A 23,259-nucleotide genomic window follows, 5' to 3' on the forward strand; every position below is an offset into this window, starting at 1 on the left:
ATGGCAGCCTCAGTTGACAATCAGGGGCTTTTTCCTATTTATTCATTTCTCATCGGAAGGGAAAACTCAGAGGCCACTAGGCTGGTGGTAAGGAGAACAGAAGGCTGCGTTTCATGACTTTAGTGATTACATTTCTATTGTTTGGATTGGCTTTAAAATGCTTGTAGAATTTCAAGGCCCCTGGCCCCCAGCTCAGTGATGGTCTAAACACGTGATAGAACTGCTCCTCTGATCACCCACAAGCAAACCCGGTATGAAGGGTCAGCTATCACTGGGCTTCAAGCTGCAAGGAGAGTCCCGGGTTGACTGTTTCCATGGCCACAGGGATTGGCACACTGCGTGGCAGTCGATCACGAGGAAGGTGGTCTCTAAGGCACGGCTTCTCAGATTTGAAGGTGCACACAAGTCCCCTGGGAATCATGTTAAAATGTGGGTTCAGATTCTGTAGCTCTTGGTGAGGCCTGGGATTCTGCAGTACTCACCAGTACTCACCAGCTCACGGGTGCTACTGATTCTGTGGGCCCACATCCCACACTTTGAATATACGAAGTCTTGGGTTCTAAGTCTTTTAATTAAAGCTGAAGATAAAAACACAACCTCCGTTGGTTTGTGATCCCTTGGGTTGTGCATCTTGTACCAGCCATCCACTCCCATGCTCTTACCTGGACCTACGTGAACAGAAATTGAATTTCTGCAGCGACCAAAAGGTGATTCCCGTTTCTCTGATAATCCCTTTATTCCTCATGAGTTTGCAAAGTAAACCTGCTACAGTTAAAGCTGAGCTTTAATAAATGAGCTGAAAATATGTTCAGCCTTTTACTACTTGAAACATAGTTCACATTTTGCTGAACTACAAATGCAGGACTTGGGAACATTTGTTAAGGAAGGTAATGCTGAAGAAATAGTTTTACAGTTTCCAATCTGTTACCTCCCTGTCAGGACTCAGTTCAGCCCTTGCCTCCAGCCGGGGGTCACTGCCATCAGAGCACCCTGGCGCCCCTCTGCTTGGGGTCCTCACGCTGCACCAGGACCAGCTCTGCATCCCATTCATCCCTGGGTCCACATGCTTCCCAGAGCAACTGGCGCCCGTGCTCAATGCATGTTAGTGAAAAAAATCCCCATTGGAATAAAAATATAAAGTAAATTACGGCATGTCACCCTGGTGGAATAAAATGTACCTGGGGAAATTATGGTTGCAACAACTCTAACAACATGAAAATTTTATATTATGTTAAGTGAAAAAAACTGGATGTAACCATGCACTTTTGTGTGTTTACAATTTTTAATATACACAAATAATAGACAAATAACAGAAAGGAACGTGGGAAAGAGAACTGTAAGCTAGTCAAGATGTAGCTTATAGATGATTTAACTTCCTCTTAAAAAGTATTCCTTTCTTATGAAACAGTTTCCAACAAATTATAGGAAAAAAGAAACCACAAAAGTAATATTTTACTATTATTAGACGTTATTTGTGCTTCCTTCCACATATTTAATTGCAAACGTCCACTCTACCTAAGACTCCTTTTAGAGATATTAAACAGATTTTGAAAACATTTCATTAACTATAAGAGTGAATAAATTTTTATAGATTACGTTAATGCTCTCATTTTTCTTGTAAACTTTATAGCATTCCCTAAAGTTTGATGAAACGTACAAGGCCCTTAAGGAAGAGCTCACGTCCTCACCCAGACACTCAGTAAAAAAGCTGTTAGGAATTCCCTTTCTCAAATGAGGTGCCGCAAAACTCCCACATCTTTCAATCCAATTCGGTAGTCTGTTCCCCAGTCTGTTCCCCGGTGCCCTCCTTGTCTCTTGGCCTCTGTACTACCTAAGTTTTTTTTTTTTTTTCTAATTTATTTTTTAACATTTTAACATTGGAATCTAATTGCTTTACAATGTTCTGTTAGTTTCTGCTGTATAACAAAGTGAATCAGCTATATGTATACATATATCCCCATATCCCCTCCCTCTTGTGTCTCCCTCCCGCCCTCCCTATCCCACCCCTCTAGGTGGTCACAAAGCACCGAGGTGATCTCCCTCTGCTATGCGGCTGCTTCCCACTAGCTATCTATTTTACATTTGGTCGTGTATATATGTCCATGCCGCTCTCTCACTTCGTCCCAGCTTACCCTTCCCCCTCCCCGTGTCCTCAAGTCCATTCTCTACGTCTGAGTCTTTATTCCTGTCCTGCCCCTAGGTTCATGAGAACCTTTTTTTTTTTTTTTTTAAGATTCCATATATACGTGTTAACATACAGTATTTGTTTTTTCTTTCTGACTTACTTCACTCTGTATGACAGAGGCTAGGTCCATCTGCCTCATTACAAGTAACTCAATTTCGTTTCTTTTTATGGCTGAGTAATATTCCATTGTATATATGTGCCACACCTTCTTTATCCATTCATCTGTCGATGGACACTTAAGTTTCTTCCATGTCCTGGCTGTTGTAAATAGAGCTGCAATGAACATTGTGGTACATATCTCTTTTTGAATTATGATTTTCTCAGGGTAAAACCCAGGAAAATCATGTCTTTGTTTTCATCTTGCATAAAATCTAGCCTCAGTAACAGGTATGTCCCTTCATCTTTCTGCCTACAACCTTTAAGTTTGAAAATAATGTTACTAGGTAAAACCAGCTAGCAGCTGATACGGTCACTTTAACCTTTTGCATTTTCACCTGAGAAGGAAAAATTTTGTTCAGAAATTTGGCAACATGAGTCTGTGTTGAAATAGTTTGAGTGATGATGAACAAATCCTCTTTTCGTTAGACTAACCTGTTGATTCCTTTCCTTTATCCAGATGGACCCTCTTCTTGTCTCTTTCTCCCAGTTTTCCCCTACCAGTTTCTGTCTCTATCTCTGTATCTCTGACTTTTTCTTCTCCCTTAAATTGATCTGTACTTCTAGATAAATGTCTTCAAATTAATTTTATTCAAATATTTGAGAGATTATATTTACATGTACAAATGCATACATACACTCACATCTGCACGTTTACCTTGTGTCATCCTCATGTTTCTAGAAGTGCAGCATTCATGAGAAGAGTCTCCTTTGGCTCACCTTGTACCTCTAGAGCCTACCATGTCACTTAATATGTTTTCATTGAAAGAATGAACATATGAATTGAAGCAGGAACAAATGCTATTAGTAGTGAGGTAGGAACTAGTGTGGGAAACCAACAAGTTACTAGAAACTCTTACGATTATAGTTTGCATGTCTACATTGATTGCCCTTTTCTCGTATCTCCAATCATGTCACTTTGTTGATAAATATTTCTCATTCTCCTGTGATTCACTATTTGCTGTCAATCCATGGCCTTTAAAAGGTGTTTACCCTTTCATTTTCATACCAATTCCCCCTTTTCCTCTGAAAAATGTGGACAACACTCAAGAAGCTATAATTCCATCTCCTCCTTGAGCTAGGACAGCACTTGGTTTTCACCTCTCTTACATCATTCATCTCATTCTGCTCCATCATTTAGGAACTTGGCTTACAACTCCTACGAGGTTCTAAAGCCCATTTAAAAAAAAAATGATTTCTCTCCTTTTGTATTTTAATCTCTGGCATTGCCTAAATTGGTTCCTGGAACATCACTGACATTGGCTGAATTGAATTTAGAATTTGAGACATTCTGTACAGTGCCTTTAAACAATGTTTATCAAGAGATGGAAAGCAGAGGGCTTCCCTGGTGGTGCAGTGGTTGAGAGTCCGCCTGCCGATGCAGGGGACACGGGTTCGTGCCCCGGTCCAGGAAGATCCCACATGCCGCGGAGCGGCTGGGCCCGTGAGCCATGGCCGCTGAGCCTGCGCGTCCAGAGCCTGTGCTGAGGCCCGCATACCGCCAAAAAAAAAAAGGAGATGGAGAGCAGAAATAATTTTCAAAGAGTAAGGTTCTCAAGGTAAAAGTCATATTTATTCAACTTCTCTGAGGTAAAAACAAGCATTGCATTTTCCACAAATAAAAAGACTTTGGTGCGTTTAATGTGTTCCTATAAAATTGGATGTGCTATACATTGTAAGGGATTTTTACAGATTCTTAGAATAGTATCTCCTTTGTATGGAAGATGGGGAAGAGAGTGAGTTTGCACAAGAACAGGTCAAATGTATCTTCGGCTGGCCAAGCAGAACAGTGTAAATTCCTTATTTTATTTATAAATCCTGACGCTGTTGTCCCAGAAGTACTTCGGAGCTACTGAGGACCTGCTGGGAGTCTCCGATACTACCTCTGTCACTCCCATATTTCTCCCTTTCACTGTTCTGCAGTATTTGTGTGGCTGATTTATTTGCCAATCTCCTCAACTTGACTGTGGGCTTGGGTGGACTTTGGCCCCATACTTAGTCCTTGACATAGAGTAGAGGACAAATATTTTTAAATTGGGTTGTTTACGCAAAGCCCCGTAGTGAATGTTGATTTAAAGAAGAGAAAACTTCTATCGGTGGCTGTCCTGGAATGTGCGAAAATAATTGCATCATCTACTTTAGTATTTTTCAAATGCTGCTCCTCCCTGGTGGATGCGGGCGTGGGACGGAGGAAGGAAAGGCAAAGGATGAGTCTCTAGGGTCCCTAACTTCACTCCAGCTCAGGCTTCTGTAATTTGAACAGAGTGTTATATGGCCATGGGGATTTTGTTTTGTTCTTGTTGAAGCCGTGGACTAGTTAGTTTCCAAAAATCAGTGTGGTTGAACCATGACAAAGAGGAAAATCAAAGGAGCTGTGGGAATGATGCCTATATGTGTGCCTTAGTAATTATTATAAAAGAGAAGAAAAGAGAAGAATCTTAAAAACCAAGAGAAATTAGTATTGCCTTGTTTGAGTGTTTGGTGCTAGAATAGGGCTTGCTTCTGACTTATAAACTTTTAACTCATGCTACAAAGGTCAGAGAGGACAGAAAACTTTTACATTTGAACAGGTGTTTTGAGACCTTTGGAAGTAAGTTTGTCAGTTGAGTTGCCTTCAGAGACAACAGAGGTACATCATTGTAGAAATGAACCCATCACTTTTCCAGTAGTTTCAGCAAGAAGACGTTTGGATGCAGAAGTCAGGTGGGAAATGTTCAGAGTATGTTTATTCTTGAAATATTGGTAGACAAATCTTGATATCAGAGATATTGCTTGACATGTACATTTTATTTGATCCTGCATCTTTGGCTTGAGTAACATCTCTCTTGGAAAGACTTGCTATACCTTTACTCTATTTGGGTGGAAAAACTATCTTTTTGATCACATTTCTTTGCAAATGTTTTCAATCAGTTCTACTACCTGCAAAATACCAAAGTAGTTGAGGAGATGGGTCTTTCCATCGGGTTCCCTATGCCTTGATCCAGGACATCATTCATTTACCCAAAATAAAACTATTGAATTCAACATGTACTAAATATTATAGAGCCATAGACACAACTGTTGAGGAAATACAGAGTGAGGACCTTGCTGAACATTGTTTGACCTACATTAACATATCACACTCAGTTCTAATATTTTCTATGTTTTACTTTCTTAATATGTCTTCCTTTTTTTGCTTATTTGAAGATTTATTCTGATTAATTTAGTACTTATTAGAATAAAGATAATATTCTGATTCCAGATTTCCACTGGAAAAATACCAGTTTGTAATTTTTCCAAGCTGTTCACAGCATGCGTCTAATAATCCCCTGATGAAGAGTTTAATGATTTCTTTGCATTGGCGATCTGTCATAATGCAGCGCCTGCGAGCTCTTCTTAGTTAAACCATAGAGATGAAAGAAAGTCCAACCTTGATGAGCAATTCATTCATTCACATTTCCGTTGTTACGGATGTCACTGTTCAATGACTAAAGAAGCATCCAAGTCTCATTAAACCGTCACGCCATTTGGGAATGGCACAAGGTGGACCAAATGAAAAAGGAACGTGCTATTTCTGAACTTAACGCCAGCTCTCCTGCTTCTCTTTTGTCTGGTTTGATACGTTGACGTCGACGTCTCTGCTAATGCTCTTGACAAGTATGTACACTTTTAGTTGCCAGCCAGGTCTTAACTTTCACAAAAGAACGGCTGGAGACCTTCTAGCCCTGAGACAGCTGCTGGGATAAAAGGCACCTTTCACTAAAAAACACTCTTTCCTCTTGTGATGTACCCTAAAATGCAGCAGTGCAGCCACTGGAGGGGGACTCTGAAAGCCAAGGTAGAAAAAGAAAATTGCTGGATTCATGGTTGGCAGTACAGAGTTATATGTAGTTGGCCATACAATTGCAATCTTGCTGGTAAATCAAGATGTGTTGCCATGGCGAGATGGCTATAAGAGGAAAAACAGGTGGTGCTGGTTGTATTGGAGACAAAGAAATAAAAACTCCGTGTCTCCTTCTATGTAAAAGTTATGTAGAATTCAATAATTTAGGGAAGAATAATCAGGCTTGTACTACCATTTTTATCCCATTAATGCAGAAATCCACCATGCAAATGGTTACATTATTCATGTCTGCGTTTCCCAGCTCAGGAGTTACCCCTCTCAGTCCGCTTATCAAACCATTTCCCTTATTTCCTCCAACTCAAGTAAATGCCCATTTTATTTATTCAACCTATCATGATTTAAAGCAAGATTTCCCACCAAATATTTTCACTGCAAGTTCTCTCTCTCAAACCAGTCTCTTTTCTTTTTCTGAAGAAAAGAGAATCTTTTTTGACAAATATTTATTGTACAGATACATTATGCAAAACACTGCTATACTCTTTGTATGTATGCTATCTGATACAAATATAAGCTGACCCAGGCCCTGGATTATTAACATATTATATCTTATGCCACAGACTGTTTTGCCCTCTAATATTTACATGACGAGAAAGAGCGTGCAGTATTTTTTCCACTTAACAAAGGCTGATTCATGAGTTTCTAAAAATGCATAATTTAATAATGAAAAATGAAATTTTAATCACTATTATCGAAGAGGATTTCTTCTTTCATTTGTTCCGATGTTTAACATTAAACAATAATACTGCTTGATGGAGAACTAGATAAGTACAAGTTCCCACTTCGCCTCAAAATACAGAGATGACCTATGCCATCAGTTTCGTAATAAAGCATGTCAGTGGGATTTTGTTTCCTTGAAGTAAGACTTTTCTAAATTCTGTGAGAGGAACATGTAATAGAGGCAATATATTACTTGAGATCAGAAACATCTTTGGAAGATGTATTTCTGGCGGAATGGTAGAATAATTTCCCTGAACATCACTGCTGTTAAAAGCAACTGGAAATGTCAGATTTAAAAGATGTTTTAGTTGCATCAGTGAGTTAACAAGACACTAAATTCTTCTAAACTTGAGCTTTATTTTCAAAGCTCAAAGAATGGGGAAGAAGAGACAAATCCCAAAGGACTTCCCAAGCTGGGAGTCTAATAGAAGACCCTGCTCATAAAGCTGGAACCCCACACATCGACAGCTTCACAGTGAAGGTGAGAGGTAGACCCAGACTCATCCCCTAAAGACAAGCAGAACTGTCTTCCTCCAACCTTGCTACTAGGTGGAAAAAAGTTAACATGTCTCCTCAGTATTCACAAAAATAGATTAGTCCTCACACAGATTTGTCAGCTAAATTCACATCACTTGAGAAATCCAGAGAATATATAAGTAAAGGATTTAAGTTAAAGTGGTGGTAGGCTATTAGTGTCTCCAGGCACCTGGCAAATACAAATGAAAATCCAAAAGGAAATAAAATTCCTTTTGGAGGTTATCTGCCTTCAAAATAAATCACAAAATTTCTAAAAGATAAAGTTCCAAGGACCTAAATTCACAACCAACAATTCAGAATATCCAAAGAACCAAGGGGCCATACCCATAAAGCAATGAATAATCAAATAGCTGAATCAAACTCACAAAGATATCAGTCAGGCACAGAACATGAGATAAGCATGAATTAATATGCTCAAAGAAATGAAAGAGAGGTTTTAGGTAAGGAAAGAGCACAATGACTAAGCATATTGGAAAAAATCAAATAGAATTAACAGAAAAAAAATATATATATAATATTAATTTTTTAAAACTCAGTGAGTGGGTTTACCAGATTTGGAAGAGTGGAGAAAAATAATGAATGGGAAAATACTTTGTGAGGACGCTATACAGAATACAATTCAGAAAAACAAGAGTTAGAAAATATAGAAGATTAAGAGACAGGAAGATGGAATGAGAAGCTCTATGTGCCTGAATGGAGTTCTGGAAGGGAAAAAAGAGAGGCAGAATAAAACAAGTGTAACTATTTGAAGAGAATTTTAGCTGAAAATTTTCCAGAACCGATGAAAAGCATCAATCATTAGATTCTGGAAGACCAAAATTTACCAAGAAAGATAAATTAAAAACATTCACACAAAGATACATCATAGTCAATCGTCAAAACTTCAAGAACAGGGCTTCCCTGGTGGCGTGGTGGTTACAAATCCACCTGCCAATGCAGGGGACACGGGTTCGAGCCCTGGTCCGGGAAGATCCCACATGCTGCGCGGAGCAACTAAGCCCGTGCACCACAAATACTGAGCCTGCGCGCTAGAGCCCTCAAGCCACAACTACTTAGCCCACGTGCCACTATTGAAGCCCGTACACCTAGAGCCCATGCTCCACAACAAGAGAAGCCACCGCAATGAGAAGCCTGCGCACCACAACGAAGAGTAGCCCCCGCTTGCCCCAACTAGAGAAAACCCGTGTGCATCAACGAAGACCCAACGCAGCCAAAAATAAATAAAATAAAATAAAATAAAAATTTAAAAATACCTATTAAAAAAAACTTCAAGAACATAGAGAGATTTTTAAATCTATTGGAGGGATGGGAAGAAGACATTTCCTTCAGAGGAAACATAATGAAACAAGACCCTACTTCTTACTAGCACCATTGGGATCCAGCACATTTTTTATTGTGCAGAAAGTAAAATATATTTAATGAGAAATGTTTTTAAGTGTTTGAGTAAAATAAAGATACTTTCAAGTGAAGACAAATGGAAAGAGTTTGCCACCAGGAGACCCTCAATTTAACAAATTTAAAAGTGTATTCTTCAGGAAAAAGAAGTTTTCCCAGAGAGAAGGTCTGAGAAACAAGAAGAAAGGATGAGCAAGAAGCGGTTGTATATGTGGGTAAATCAGATATAAACATTGACTGAATAAAACAATAACAATAATAATGTCAAGATAGAAAACTATATGTAAAAAATACCTATTTGGGAAATTATAGTGTTCTAAGATTGTATTGTTTGACAAAAAGGGTAAGATGATGATTAACTTTAGACACTGATAACTTATGTATATATGCTAACAAGTCTAGGGTGATTATTTAAATAAAAGTAATAAAGCCTTGAAACTAATATACTTGAAACTAATAAGGGGATAAAATGGAATGGGGAAAAACTGATAATTTCAAAAGAAGGGATGAAAGTAGAAATAAAATCTTAGAAATGGCAAGAAAAAGAAATACAAAGCAAGGATAATAGAAACAAATACACATATATCTTTAATCACAATAAACATAATTGGACAATAAAAGACAAAGATTCTCAGGCTGAATTGAAAATGATAAGCTGAGTCATTTGCTTATGTCATTTTTTTAATGTGAGTTTCTTATAGATGGCATACAGATAGGTCATGTTTTTTAATCCACTCTTCCCATTTCTATCTTTTAATTGGTGTATTTAGACCATTTACATTTAATGTGATTCCTGATATATTAAGGATTAAAATCTTACATTTTATTTTGTATTTTCTGTTCACACTTTTTTCATTTCCTTATTTTCTTTTCCTGCCTTCCTGTAGATTATTTGAACATTTTTTAGAATTCCATTTTGATTTATCTGTAGTGTCAAATAATTTTAACGTCTCTCTCCTCTTGGTAATGACACCTATTGCTTGTCTTTTTTCATTCAGTTTGAGATCTTCCTGGTTCTTGGCCTGGCCTGATAAATATGTTCTTCTGTATCATTAATAGCACTGCCATATGGAACAGTAATTATACTTATTGCACATAATATTACAGGAAAAAGCATTATCCTTATAAAGAAATTTACAAATATGGATCTTCACTAGAAGCAAGGGAATGAGTGTGTCTGAGATAAAAGCTCAGGGTGTTGGCAGTGTATCTCTGTTCGATCAGTGTAGCTCATAAAATTAACACTCATTCAACCCCTGCCACTAGAAGAGGGACCAGAAGACAGATAATATGACAGGTTCTAATTCATGTAGTTGGTTTATACACTTATAATCTAAAAAAACTGGAAACCAAGAGGCTAATCAAGCTTCCTGGTCCTTTGAGAAACATTTTAATGTCCAAAAAGTATAAGCATGGTTGAAAAGTGATTAATTCAGTTTGTCCCCTGAGACTCTGAAGATCATACACCCATATCAAGTTGATGAAGACTGTGTCACCAAATTAGATCATAGCTGTTGGTTAGTGATAACTGTGAAGAAGAAAATAAAATGCAAGTTTAACACCAGAAACACCTCAATCATTGTCTAAGGTTTTCACTAGCTCTGCAATTAGAGACATGCTCCACGGTCAGTGGTTTGCTGCCATTGTCAACATCTTTCCCAGGGTCTGGACAGCAACAGGACACCCAAGCAGCTGCTACGTAGTGAACTGAGGGTAGAAAGAGAAAGACAAAGAGAACCATCAAAAGAAAAATAGACAGTTGAAATTCACGTACTTTAACACCATGAACTGATTATTACTTAAATGTCTATTGTACATTCTAATTTTTCAAGTGAGAATGTCTTCTTTATAGCATAAATACTTTGGCATGTTCAGATTTTTTCCATATTAGTTTCCAAAGAAGAAACATTTAATTTCCTTCCCAAATGAAAAATCTAGTTCTTGCTGAAAATGTATACTTTAAAGGAATTCTTTAGAGAAAGAATTTTGCAGGTGGTCTCTACTACAAATAAAAATGTGAAAAGGCCCTTAGAGAAACTTCCGTCCCGTAACCTTCTCTCCGTCTTCTCATGCTGGGTTGCCATTTAAGCAAAACCTCCATGGGAGTCTAAAATGCCACAGCAGGCGTGTTCCTGCCAGCTGTTTGTATAGGTCACCCAGCCGAGGGGTTCAACTTGAGTGTTCTTGGATCCGTTATGGCGCCACTGGAGGGTTGAAATTTAATCTTCAAAAACTGTTCTGTAACAAACTGGCACTTTGGGTTTTTGCTGAAATAGTTGCCTTCTTCCTGGCTTGAGCTATTCATGAACTGGAACTGCATATTTTAAGGTCAGCTTCTGCTTGGCAAAGTTGGAGGAGTTTGGCCGTAGGAGAATTTCTGGCAGGGGAAGGATACTTAGAAGCTGAATCAAATGATGTAATCACCCCATTTAGAGATCAAGGGACATCTTCAAACAAATACTAACAGATTATTCCCTTCTGCCTAATTTTTGTGAAATTCTTACCCAGAGCATTACCGACTTAGTATGAAAAAAGGAAGCAGAGTGCTATCGCCCAGTTTCTTTATGGCATGGTTCGTCTTATGTCTCCTATCAGTGTCTGCAGGGCTAGCAAATAAGTATGAAAACCGCTCTCTTGACAAGAACCTGTTGGTAAAATGTAAGAATCTTTTTTCAGACTGTGTGCTGCCAAAGGAAATATTTTGAAAGTTTTCTCAATTTTAAGAGCCTCATTTCCCTTAATTAAACCACAGTTTGAAACTTTGTGTATTTAGTTAAGCTCACTGGGTTGATATGAGAACAGTAGTTACTAAAATAATCCCTAACAGTGAGTAACCCAAAAGTTATTGTTAGTGGGCTTTAAGTTTCCTTCTAGGACGCTTTTTGCCCAGTCCTTACCTATTATTTCAGTTATCCTGATTGTATTTGATTTAACCTAAATTGAAAAGCACTTGACCTTTCGTGCACACATCCACAGATAGAGAGGAGAGGGCTTCCATACCTGAAAAGAAATCAATGATGATATTCTAATGATTGGATCAAAAGCATTTTAAAACTTTTTTGTTTGCCTCTTTAGTCTTTCCACATTGAATTCATTAATCATTACTTTAATAATATATATGTAAGATCTCACTTCCTAAAATGATCTGGTATCATGTGATTTTTTGCAATGCCTGCCCCTCAAAGCAGACTGTGGGCTCTAGAGAGACCAAAAACTACAAATTCTCTTTCAATTAATTCTTCTTGAAAAAGTCAGAGTATCCTGTACTTGGTTATTATCAGAGAGTGGCTTGAGAGTAAAAACTTCTATATAAGTGCAGAGCATTGCTGTTGATCCTTAAGTATCACTAGACGTAGCCCAAGTGATTATTGACACGAAAGCGACTTTATCGAGGCACGAATAAGGACTTATTCATTATCTTTTTATTTAAAATAAGGTATTACTAGGATATATGATATATGCCCGAGTATATATACTGAGAATATTTATCTTTTTTCCCATTATGCCTTGCTGACAGAGCTTTCTATAGATACTTTTGTGGAGTTAGAGTTCTATTTATTTACATCAGAATTCTAATACCTGTATCACAATTTTTGAATTATAATGCTACTTCAGTGAAGTTTTCTGGAAAGAAATCTTCCTATGGACGCAGGAAGCTTTGAGAGAAGTTCTGGTGACTGTGGTAATGGAGTTGGACATAGCAGGAGCTGGAATCACACTATCTCAGATATGGTTTTCTGGGTCTCACAGAGGGTTAGGGAAAGCTCTGGGCTCTTCCTCGACGGGTCAGGGCCGGGCTGAGATGTGTACACACCTCTACCACACATCAGGGTCCCATCCCTGAGAAAGGTAGCATTGAGAGGGCCGGAAATCACAACTGTGTGGTAGGCAGAATATTGGCCCCCAAATATGTCCACGTGCTAATCACTGGATCCTATGAGTACATCTCCTTACATAGCAAAGGGGAATTAAGGTCACAGATGGGATTAAGTATTCAGCTGTGGTTAAAATGGAGAGATTTTTCTGAATTATCCAGGAAAGCCCAACGTAATCAATCACAAGAGTCTTTATAAGTGGAAAAGCGAGGTAGACAAGAAGGCACTAGAGGGATGGCAACGTGAGGACTTGACCCATGGTTGCTGGCTTTGAAGATGAAGGAAGAGGGCCAGAGAATGTGGGCAGCTTCTAGCAGCTGGAAAAGTCAAGGGAAAGAAATACCCCTTGGAGACTTCAGACGGACGGTAGCCCTGCCTCCCAAGACCTTGCTTTTAGTGCAACAAAACCCATTTTTGTTTCGGCTTCTGACCTACAGAAGATAGTATACTTCTATAAGTTTGAGTAATTTGTTAGATCATTCAAAGAGCAGCAGTAAACTAATACACAGCTGTTAGCACTTATTGATCACCATCCAAAGTGCTTGACGTGCATATCCTAATATTTACCTGTAAGATTACTATTATCTACCTTTGATGAAGAAACTGAAGCTTGCCTGAGATAGCACAGAAGCTAAGCTTCTGGAAAATGCAGCTCGCCTCTTCTGACAGACAGAGAGAGGGATTGCTCCACTTAGAAATTCAGGGGTAGGAGGGAGGAAGACTACATCATGAAACAGCGCACTACGTTTCCGAAATCATTTCTATCTCTTGCGATGGAGCTTATTCCAGAATTAACCTCATTAAACGGTGTGCATTTTATTGCATGATTTCAGGGTAGTATGGTAGAAATAATATAGGATCAGGACATAAAGACGCTAGTCTGATCTCTGATGCTAAATAGCTGATTGTTCTGAACTTCTTCATATAAAGATAATAATATTTATCTTGTTTTTTAGCATCAAATGAGATTAATAAATATGGAAAAATGTAAGTGTTAAATAATGTCCCATTCATAGTATTACTATTCTCTTGGGCTTTAGAGCACTTTTTAAAATTCGGTAGCTTATTCTCTGACATACTAAGAAGTTGATGAAATAGTTGTCATTCTACCAGTTGATATGACCCGATGCATAAAATACACTAAAGAACTTTCCCGAGTAAATTCGTAGTTCTTAAATGCCCTTCACATGCCTCTTTTGGCTCATCAGCCTCCATAAATCTGTCCATGTGCAGTGCAATATCTGTTCCTTTTTAAACAGGAAACTTTCCTTGATATGTCACCCACAGCTCCTTATTTCTTCAAAAAACAGTTAGCATCACAACATGTGACTGTTTTCTGATTTCCAAAAATTGTTTACATGACCAAGTAGCTTCTATCCTCCTGATTGAATTGTAAGGGTAGGAAATGCCCATTCAATTTCCTTGAAATACAGGGACTCAAAATATATAGACAGAATTCAAGAAGCCTTTTCAGATGTTCTGGAGACAATTGCTGAGTAAAGCTAATTCAAGGAACAAACTCCAACAATCGGCTTGGCATCAAGGAAAATACTCCTCCAAACCCTATGGTTCCACCTTCCCCAGCTACATACGCACTCGTGGTCATTCAGGCCACTGGGGAGGGTCTGTTAGACTTGATTAGATAGACTTTATTCATTTCACTAAATGATTGGTTACTGGTTTCACTGGAATAATAGACTTTGCCTTCTAACACTGCTACCAAAAATAGTACAAAACCATGCAGAAACTGTGAAGCCCTTAACACAATTGCTATCTTTACTGGATAAACCAAATCATGAACAGGCCATATCTAGAATTCCTGGATCCATCGAAGTCTGTGAACACCCTAAGGCTTGGTTATCTCTGTCTATGGACAAGAGAAACTTCTCTAAAATAGCACCTGCTTTAATGCAGTGGTAGATCTGCAAGTTATTAGGACTTTTCATGTCACATCTCTATGAGTAGGCTCCTGATACAAATGCTACTGATGCTTCTGTTTATTTTTTTAGAGCCGTGAAAAAATATTTACAAATTATGGCTTAAAATCCAAGGTCGTAATTTGGCCTAGGCCAGGTCTATGAACACAGCAGTTTGGCATCATCAACCGCAAGCTTGAAAAGTCCACTGGGATTGAGTAGCTATGAGATGCTAGAGCAAATGAAGCAAGGATGATGGTGGCAGAGCTGAGGGCTACACGGACTTTCCAGGCATAAAGAAACCTCCTCTAATACCCAAAAGTTATTTGAAATGACCTGGGATGTATCAATTTAGCCAGTAGGAATGTTAGAGCTTTTAAATTCCCTCTTTAAGGAAAGATTCAGTCCTTCATGGTTATAAAATACCTCATGAATTCCTAGAGTACAGGTTATATAGAAGAGAGGATCAGTCGCACAGTATGCTTTAATTTCCCAGTCTTTTAGGAAACCATGGTTTGATCAAATACTTTCCTACGATTCCACTAACGTGAGTAACCCTGTTTTGATCTTTTTTAATTGTGTCCGATTCTAGTGAGCCGAGAAGAGTCCCAGGGGAATGGAAGGAAAAGGCAGGTCACGGTGAAGTTCAACCTCCAGGAGTACTCACTGCTTAGGAATGAGCATTCTTACCCAGCTTTTGTTTGGACAGAAGCATATTGTGTAGATCCAACCTAAGTAAATGACCAGGAAAATGTTTGGTCACCTGGAGTTTTTATAGCTCTTTAATTAAGTGTAAATAAATTTTCACCATTTGTAATCATTATGAGCTTTTAGGCAAAACGCTGTGTGAAGCATTAAACATAATATATGGATCGATAAGAAAGTTACTGCATTTTAAAGGTGCCCCTGTTTGTCTCTATCTATGTTGCTTGGGCATACTAAGGAAATAGGGACACTTCTTGAGCTCTTGGGAGTATGTGTGGTTAATATAGGATGTAGTTAATGATTCATATATTTATAGGAAATATTTTCACCTTGGAGCCTGATAAAAGGAAATGCCTGACCCTCCAGGAAGAATTTGAGAACACTCCCCCTTTCCCTTGCCATACTCATGAATTTATATAGAACATTCAGTCTCTCCGAAGTTCTGTTAGATATACTTTATATGGTCAGATTATACTTACATTTTGTTCCATAATCATAATGAAGACTTCCAAGCTTTCTACAATTGGATTCTGAAAGTTACAAGCCAATAAGCAACATTCCCATTACAATGAGTGTGGGATAATTTTCATGCAGCCCTAGTATGATCTAGGGTTACATTTCTGTCCTTACAGTTCCAGTGTTGCCAGCCCCATGCCACTCAGGGAGAATGTTTCAATGGCCTCTTCATATTTACATTCAAAGTCATGCCCAATTTTAATTTTGTTAGTATTTTTTTTGTTAGTATTTTTGAACCATACTTTCCTTGCATCAATGATTTGGTCTCCTCCCTTCCTCCCTTCCTTCCTCCCTCTCTCCCTCCCTCCCTCCCTCCCTTCCTTCCTCCCTCCCTCCCTCCCTCCCTTCCTTCCTTCCTTCCTTCCTTCCTTTCTTCCTTCCTTCCTTCCTCTCTCCCTCCCTCCCTCCCTTCCTTCCTTCCTTCCTTCCTTTCTTCCTTCCTTCCTTCCTCTCTCCCTCCCTCCCTCCCTTCCTTCCTCCCTCCCTCCCTCCCTTCCTTCCTCCCTCCCTCCCTTCCCTCCTTCCTTCCTTCCTCCCTCCCTCCCTCCCTTCCTTCCTCCCTCCCTCCCTTCCTTCCTCCCTCCCTCCCTCCCTCCCTTCTTTCCTTCCTTCCTTCCTTCTTCTCCCTTCTACTCTTCCTTTTTATTAAAATTCTGGTTGCCTTCGTTTTTTAACTTGTTAGGAAAAGATACATGTTCTTTTCCATCATATTCTTATAACTCCCAGAGTCTTACCTACTTGACCTTTTACTTGGAAATGATCCTATTGTTCTTTAGGCCACTGCTTCCTGTTCTGTTTTAAACTGGTGACAGGTTAATTTTGCTTTCTCTGAGTGTCTCCTTGCCTTTTTGTTTTCTTAAACTCTCTCCCTTTATTTAAACCTCTAGTTCTCTCAATGTCTCCTTCGTTCTCTTCTTTGCTATGGCGTCTCCGCAGAGCCCTCCATCCTCTGCTTTCATCTGGACCAGATGTTTCCTTTTGATGCCGCATCACACATTTGATCACTCCGCCTTTCACTGCTCTCCTGAATTAGAAGCACTATTTTCTAGGTGCCGTATTCAGTGGTGTAGAGATAAATATTTTACCATAGGCTCTCATAACAGATAAACAAGACCTTGGTTTTTTTTTTAGCATTTCCTGATGTCCGTGTTGTAAATATAATGGCCAATGTCAAGTTCCCAAAACTTGAAGTCACTGACTGTGGAGTTGGAAAGAGATGGACCTGATCCATGCTCCCCGGCTAGCTGCAGCAGCTCGAGCACATCACTGATGAGACCATTTTGACAGAGATGTTTTTAAAATATATTCATACTTTTTTTTGAGTTAACAAAGCAACCTGGATATTATTTAATTTCATTCTGTGGCTCTGGGTCATCATTATTAATATCAAGCTCTAAGGCAAAAAGTGGTATCGCTAATGATGACATTGAGAGAGAATATATTTGCCTCTAAACTAAATGACTTAATAGCTGAAAGTGGAAATTAGATAAAGTAATTAATACCAAATGCAATGGTAATTTGTTTACTTTTGAAGGGCCTTTTGTCATTGTTAGCTGACTTTTTAAAATACAGTACTCAAATCTAGCTTTCATGGTTTGTATAGTTGTTTTAGCTGCCTCTTGCCTGACCCTTGATATGGTCTCTTCCGCATGTTTGTTTATGGCCTTTTATTTGTGCTTTTATTTCAAGTCACTATAAATCCATTTTAAGTTATCAGAAAATGAATATCAATAAGTAGAGAGACGGGGTGTCTCCAATAAAGACTGCAGATTTTCTAATCAGTGGTGTTAATTCGGCTTCCCTTTCATTGTGTGTGTTTTCTTTCATATCATAAAGGAGAATGCTATCCATGCATCTTCTGACAGAAAAGAAAATGGGGTTTCCTCTCTTTGAAACGTTCACTTTAAAGGTTTTTGTGACGCACGACAGCTTTAAAATAGGGTTGCTTTTCAGGATGGATTGCCCACAGCTGCTCTTCAGGACGTTTTTGGTTTTTTCTGAGCACATCCATCCTGTTGGACATAAAAAACTGCATATGTACATCACTGATGGACCAGTAAATAAAATGCTGTGTTTTTAGGGAAAGGTTCCTGGGAACTAATTAGAGTCACAAGCAGAGAGAAACAGGGGGTTGAAAACACTGTGCTGCTTCTTACCTTGCTCTGATTATTTTGTGTTTTAGCCATTTCTGTGCATCTCCCACTTTGTGAGTGCAGGGAATGGTGACAAATCACTTGACGATCAGGAAATACCCACGAAATGAATGTGGTTCGGAGTGGGTGTCTTTAGGTATTTGCTCGTTTCTCTTCTCCTCCACAACTTACTGAAGGTGAATCTAAACCAAGGTAAATTCAGCTTACTGGATAGAGGACATTTCTTTATGTCCAAGGAAATTAAAGCTATTCAGGCCTACACCTGCCACATAACTAGAGAAATACCTAGGGTACCATTTTCATTTCAAATCTGCAGTTTCTTTTGCTGGCAGTATGGTTAATCGTGGGATCATTTTCTTAGAAATACTAGTTTATCAAAGTAAATGTAGAAAAATGCTTGAAACGTGTAAGATTTGTGTCCAAATACAGCAGGCAGAATTATAAAATTTTTAGATATAAAATGCAATAAATATCATTTGTACATGGTAATGACATTGTTGGCATTCACTGGACTATATAAAATTCATTTACTATATTATCTCAATAAAATATAGTTCAAAGGAACTATGTAACTCTAGTTTTAGATCAGGACTACAGTCAATAAGTAAGCTCATTTTGAAGAAGGAGTTATTATCATTCATGTAAGTAAGTAAGTAAGCCCAGAGTAAGTAAATAAGCTTCATTTTGAAAAAGTGGTTAGTCATTATAATCAATGACAATCTAAAGAAAGGAAAAAAAAAGAACAGAAGATTTGATAATTCATGTTTCACACAGGAAGGCACAGATGGGTAGCTTTTGTTATTGTTTTTGGTTTTTTCCAAAATAATAATAGTCCTAGCATTGCAAGCCTGGAGATACTGTTCTGAGTAGGTTATACTAAGCCAATAATTTACTAAAAATAATGATAAGTTAATAAGATAAAATATGGTATCATAAAATGTTGCCTGGATTTGCTACTATAGAAAATGATTTCAGGAGTATATCTCTAGCTCTCCAAGTCTATGAACACTTGAAGTCATAATACTCAAAGTTATCTTAGTATATTTTCTGAGAGAAGTTGCATAAAGCAGTACATGAAATGGGCACCACAGTCTTAGTGACGATGGTGTCCGTAACTGCGATTCAAATTGACTGCAGCCTTCTCCAGCTGTGAAACCGAGATTAAAACGGTCTGCTGGTGCTTGGATTAGATGCTCACGGGCTCTCTCTGCTTTGTTGCAGCTCTCAGCATTAGAGAGGCAGATCTTTGACTTCCTCGGCTTCCAGTGGGCGCCCATCCTTGGAAATTTTCTACATATAATAGTCGTCATATTGGGTCTGTTTGGAACCATTCAGTACAGACCTCGCTATATCGTGGTGGTAAGTCTTTTTGTTACCATGTCTTTTCATATAAACACTGCAAAACTGTTAGGAGAAGAAGGAAATAGATCATTTAAGTTGTTCCCTTTGATGTAACGTGGCTTGGCCATTCTGGCCTTCATTACTGAATTCTGTTGAGAGATGATTACCTGGGAGAAAGAAGACTCAGTGAATGTTTACAATGAGAGCAAAGCAACGTGACTGTAAGCGGGAGATGCATAGCGAGACTCACAGTGTCATTGAAATCAAGTTTCACAAGGAAATTTAAGATGTGGTTTGGATGGAGTAGGACTGGTTGTGGTCTTGATGTTAGATGAGATGTAAATGTACATTAACTATCATGTCAGTGGCATATGTCACTAACCCTAAAAAGCAAACCGACCTAGCCATAACTGTTTACTAACTGATAGCAATAATACAATTTAATTTTAATGGACATAAGACATTACAAATGCATGTGCATTTATTTAGTACTCACCCTTTAAGATATTGCATACTGTATATTACTGAACATTTCTCCACTTTGGTAAGATAAATTTGAAACATAAATCCATACTCCAAACTATGACATACATGGCAACACACCCTCCATTGTAGGGAAATTTAATAAGGGATATTCTGTGATCTGCAACTGACTGGAAGTTATTTCCAGTAATAGATTTCTTCAGTGTAAAAAGAGGGGAATATTTTGGGCTACATGTATAAGAAGGTTGTCAGAAATACCAAGCATGTATAAGGAACTGTAATGAGGGGTGACATACTCTAAAATGCTCATTGAGCCTGAATAAATATGCCATGTTCAGTAGAATTAGTAAATATTTTCTTGTAATGCGATGATTGCCTCACTAGAAGAAAACTGTAGACTTAAAAATATGCCATCTTTGCATTTTGGTTTAATCCAGTCACACCTATCAAAAAGAAAAAAGTTATACATTTTTCTATAAGTGCCTCAATTCTCTGTTTGCATCTCAAAATTGGCTTTTGGGTATCTTTCATCATATCACACAGAGGTGAAGGTAACCAGCCCACAGCATAGACTCTGCCCTCAAAATTGCTGCTCCAGGCACCCTGGAACATTTCTGTCACTCAGCTGACTGCAGGGGCTAAACAGTCCCTGCTTTCCTCTTCTTCCCTGAAAGATAGCCTCTGCTAAGCCACTGTGTGATCTATTAAAAAGGCGTTTCACAGACGTGGACTTGCAGCTCAAGAGACTTTAATATGCATAATAGCAAACTATTATTGGATTCTATGTTCTAGTTTGTTGCTTGAACACAGAGCACTTGGACTTAGTACAGGCTTGTCATTGTGTGATGTTGTTTTCTGCTGAAGCACAAATTGCCAGGTGACTGTGCAGCCAGTGGCCTCTATGGGATGAAGCTGTCTGTGCACGTCAGTGACGTACTAGTCCTAGTGCTTCTATCCTCTCCACATGAGCTCTACACACTCTTCACGCAGCTCCTGCCTTGGTTGAGGCTTTGCAGTCTCTTTCCTGCACATGGACTTCCTGCTTGCCTTCGGCTTCCTCCCTGTTAACGTGTCCCTTGTACTTTTTCTAAATCGCTGGCTTGAAACCCTTCGCTAACTCGTAGCAGGATAAAGTCTAAGAGTATTCTGGGCTGCCCCACCTGACCAAACTGGTCTCACAATCCCTACTTCCTTCCTTCCTTTCTCCCCCTCCTTCTTCCCCGATATCTGTTTTGTCTTAACTTTCTTCCTTGCGTTTTTCTTTTACATATTCATTCCTATTTATTGGGTTTCTACGCTGTGTGTGGCATTGTGTTCAGTGCGGGGAACAAGGTGAGCAAATACAGACAGACGTGTTTTCTGTCCTCCTGGGTACTTACCTTACAGTCTAGGGAGGGCAAGTGGGTTTTATCAGATAATCATCCACATAAACATTAAATTGCAACTGTCACAAGTGTTAAAAAGGAGCACGTTGTGCCAGTAGATGTATCCTGGAGGGTCCCTCTGAGCCTGCAGTAGATGAATCCTGGAGGGACCCCTCTGAGCCTGCAGGTGTGACTGTGGAGCTGAGATCTGCAGTGTGAGTGTGAGTTCACCAGGGTAGAGGGGACCGAAGCGGGTTCTGGGCAGGGAGCACCACAGGGCACACAGTAGGATGTCGATAGCAGTAGGTCCCATTCCCTCGTTAAGCATTCACTGAGGACCTGCATGCGAACATGCAATGTCATAGGTGCTCAATAAATACCTATTGTTTACCCATCTAGTTCCCTGCGGGTTCCTAGCGTCCTCTTGCGATAGGACTGGGGTCCCTTCTTTGTCCGGTATCTTTTCCTCACTTCCTTCTCTCGCTTCTCCCTCCTTCATGTTGAAGGAGGAAGATGTAGGTCTTTCAGAATCTTCAAAGAAAAATGTCTGTAAGACAAACAATCTACGTTTTTGCTCATCTTGATTTTCTCTTGGTGTGTACGCCAACCAAATCCCTATTGTTTTATTTACTCTCTCATTCGAGACCCTCTCCCAGGAAGGGGAGAGAAAGGAAACAATGAATTGTCAGGAAAGCGGTCCATGCCAACATGTCATTTGGTTTAACCTTCACAAGTGTCCTATGGGTGTGTATTAGCATCCCTAATTTTACAGATGAGGCAAGAGTTAAGGAGAGGTTAAGTGACGTATCCAAGGAACCCAGAGAGTAAATGGCAGAAATGGATGCTGTTGTTAGGTTTCTGGAGTTGCGTTATCACGATCTATGCTCTGCTTCCACTATCACATTCCAGATGCTGTGCTGCCACTGTCAATATAAGATTTGACATTGGAAACGATCCTGCCTTACCTCCTCAGCTGATCATAGAATGTTGTTACCTATGTGGGATTCCAGATGAACTCTTATTCTAACATGGGTATAAAGTATCTATTGGGGAGAAATGCTGAAGAATCGTTAGTCAATGCGTATGGGAAGTCTGTTCACAGAGGGCGCCTTTAATGGGAAGATGATCGAGGGTGCCTAGTTATGGGGAAAGTGGCTACTGCACATCACCTTTATCACACCACGAGTAGCTCATCCCTGAGCTGTTTTCATGAATACTTTGGTTCGAAGCCACAATTGGTGGTCTCCAGGCCACCAATTAATTAATTCCAATTAATTCTGGTATGAAAAAGCCTGGAAATGAATATGGCCTATGTCACACTAATCAAGGGCTGCCTCCAAGGCACCCACTTCTCAACGGCACTGAGCGGAGACCTGGGTCCAAAATCCATACTAACTTCTCACTGAGCGGGAAAGAGATTTCTGACTGTAGGAGATTTTTCTCTCGAACTTGGCCTCCATTATTGGCTGAAACAGTCACCAGCAGTGCCAGTTAAATAGAATCCATGTCAAGCTAGCAGACATTTTGGAGCACCAAGACACAGAGGGTAGGGTCCTGCCATTTCTTAAAACAAACAGGGTCTATCATGGCTGAATTTAAAGAATTGATCACCCTTATGAAAATGGTTAAGGTAAAGGGGCACGTAGAGCAAGCTCTCCAGTGTCTACAGGCAAATTTCAGACTCCTTAGGGTGGAAATCAGAGCTTACAAAAACTGCTCGTTACTTCTGTCTCTCGCATCCCCTGCCTTCCCACCTCGTGCCAGACGTGCTGACTGATTCGTGTTTTCCAAAGACCACGTGCTGTTTCTTGCCTCCTTGGTTTATACACACTGCACTTGCTCTCTGGAGCACCCTATTCTCCTTACCCATTTGGAAAAATCTTAATAATTCTTCAACTGAATAGTCACCTGTAAGAGCCTTCTCTGGCCATCCCCCCTGCAGGCTAAGTGCCTCTGCCTCTCTGCACCCATAGATCCTGGTAACTCTATCCTATCTGTCTACACGGTTGCCGTCCTTGCTTCCAGGCCCATCT

General features: G+C 39.4%; 1 protein-coding gene across 2 annotated transcripts in view; it reads left to right on the plus strand.

Moving 5' to 3' along the window:
* Positions 1–23,259, plus strand: part of NKAIN3 (sodium/potassium transporting ATPase interacting 3) — a 523,650-nt gene that overhangs the window by 237,970 nt on the left and 262,421 nt on the right. For both annotated transcript variants that reach the window (XM_060287463.1, XM_060287464.1), the window contains exon 2: positions 19,260–19,397. In XM_060287463.1, the coding sequence (XP_060143446.1) occupies positions 19,260–19,397 (138 nt within the window). The remainder of the gene's footprint in view (positions 1–19,259; positions 19,398–23,259) is intronic.

The sequence above is a fragment of the Globicephala melas genome, chromosome 17 (assembly GCF_963455315.2).
Source record: "Globicephala melas chromosome 17, mGloMel1.2, whole genome shotgun sequence".
Lineage (NCBI taxonomy): Eukaryota > Metazoa > Chordata > Mammalia > Artiodactyla > Delphinidae > Globicephala > Globicephala melas.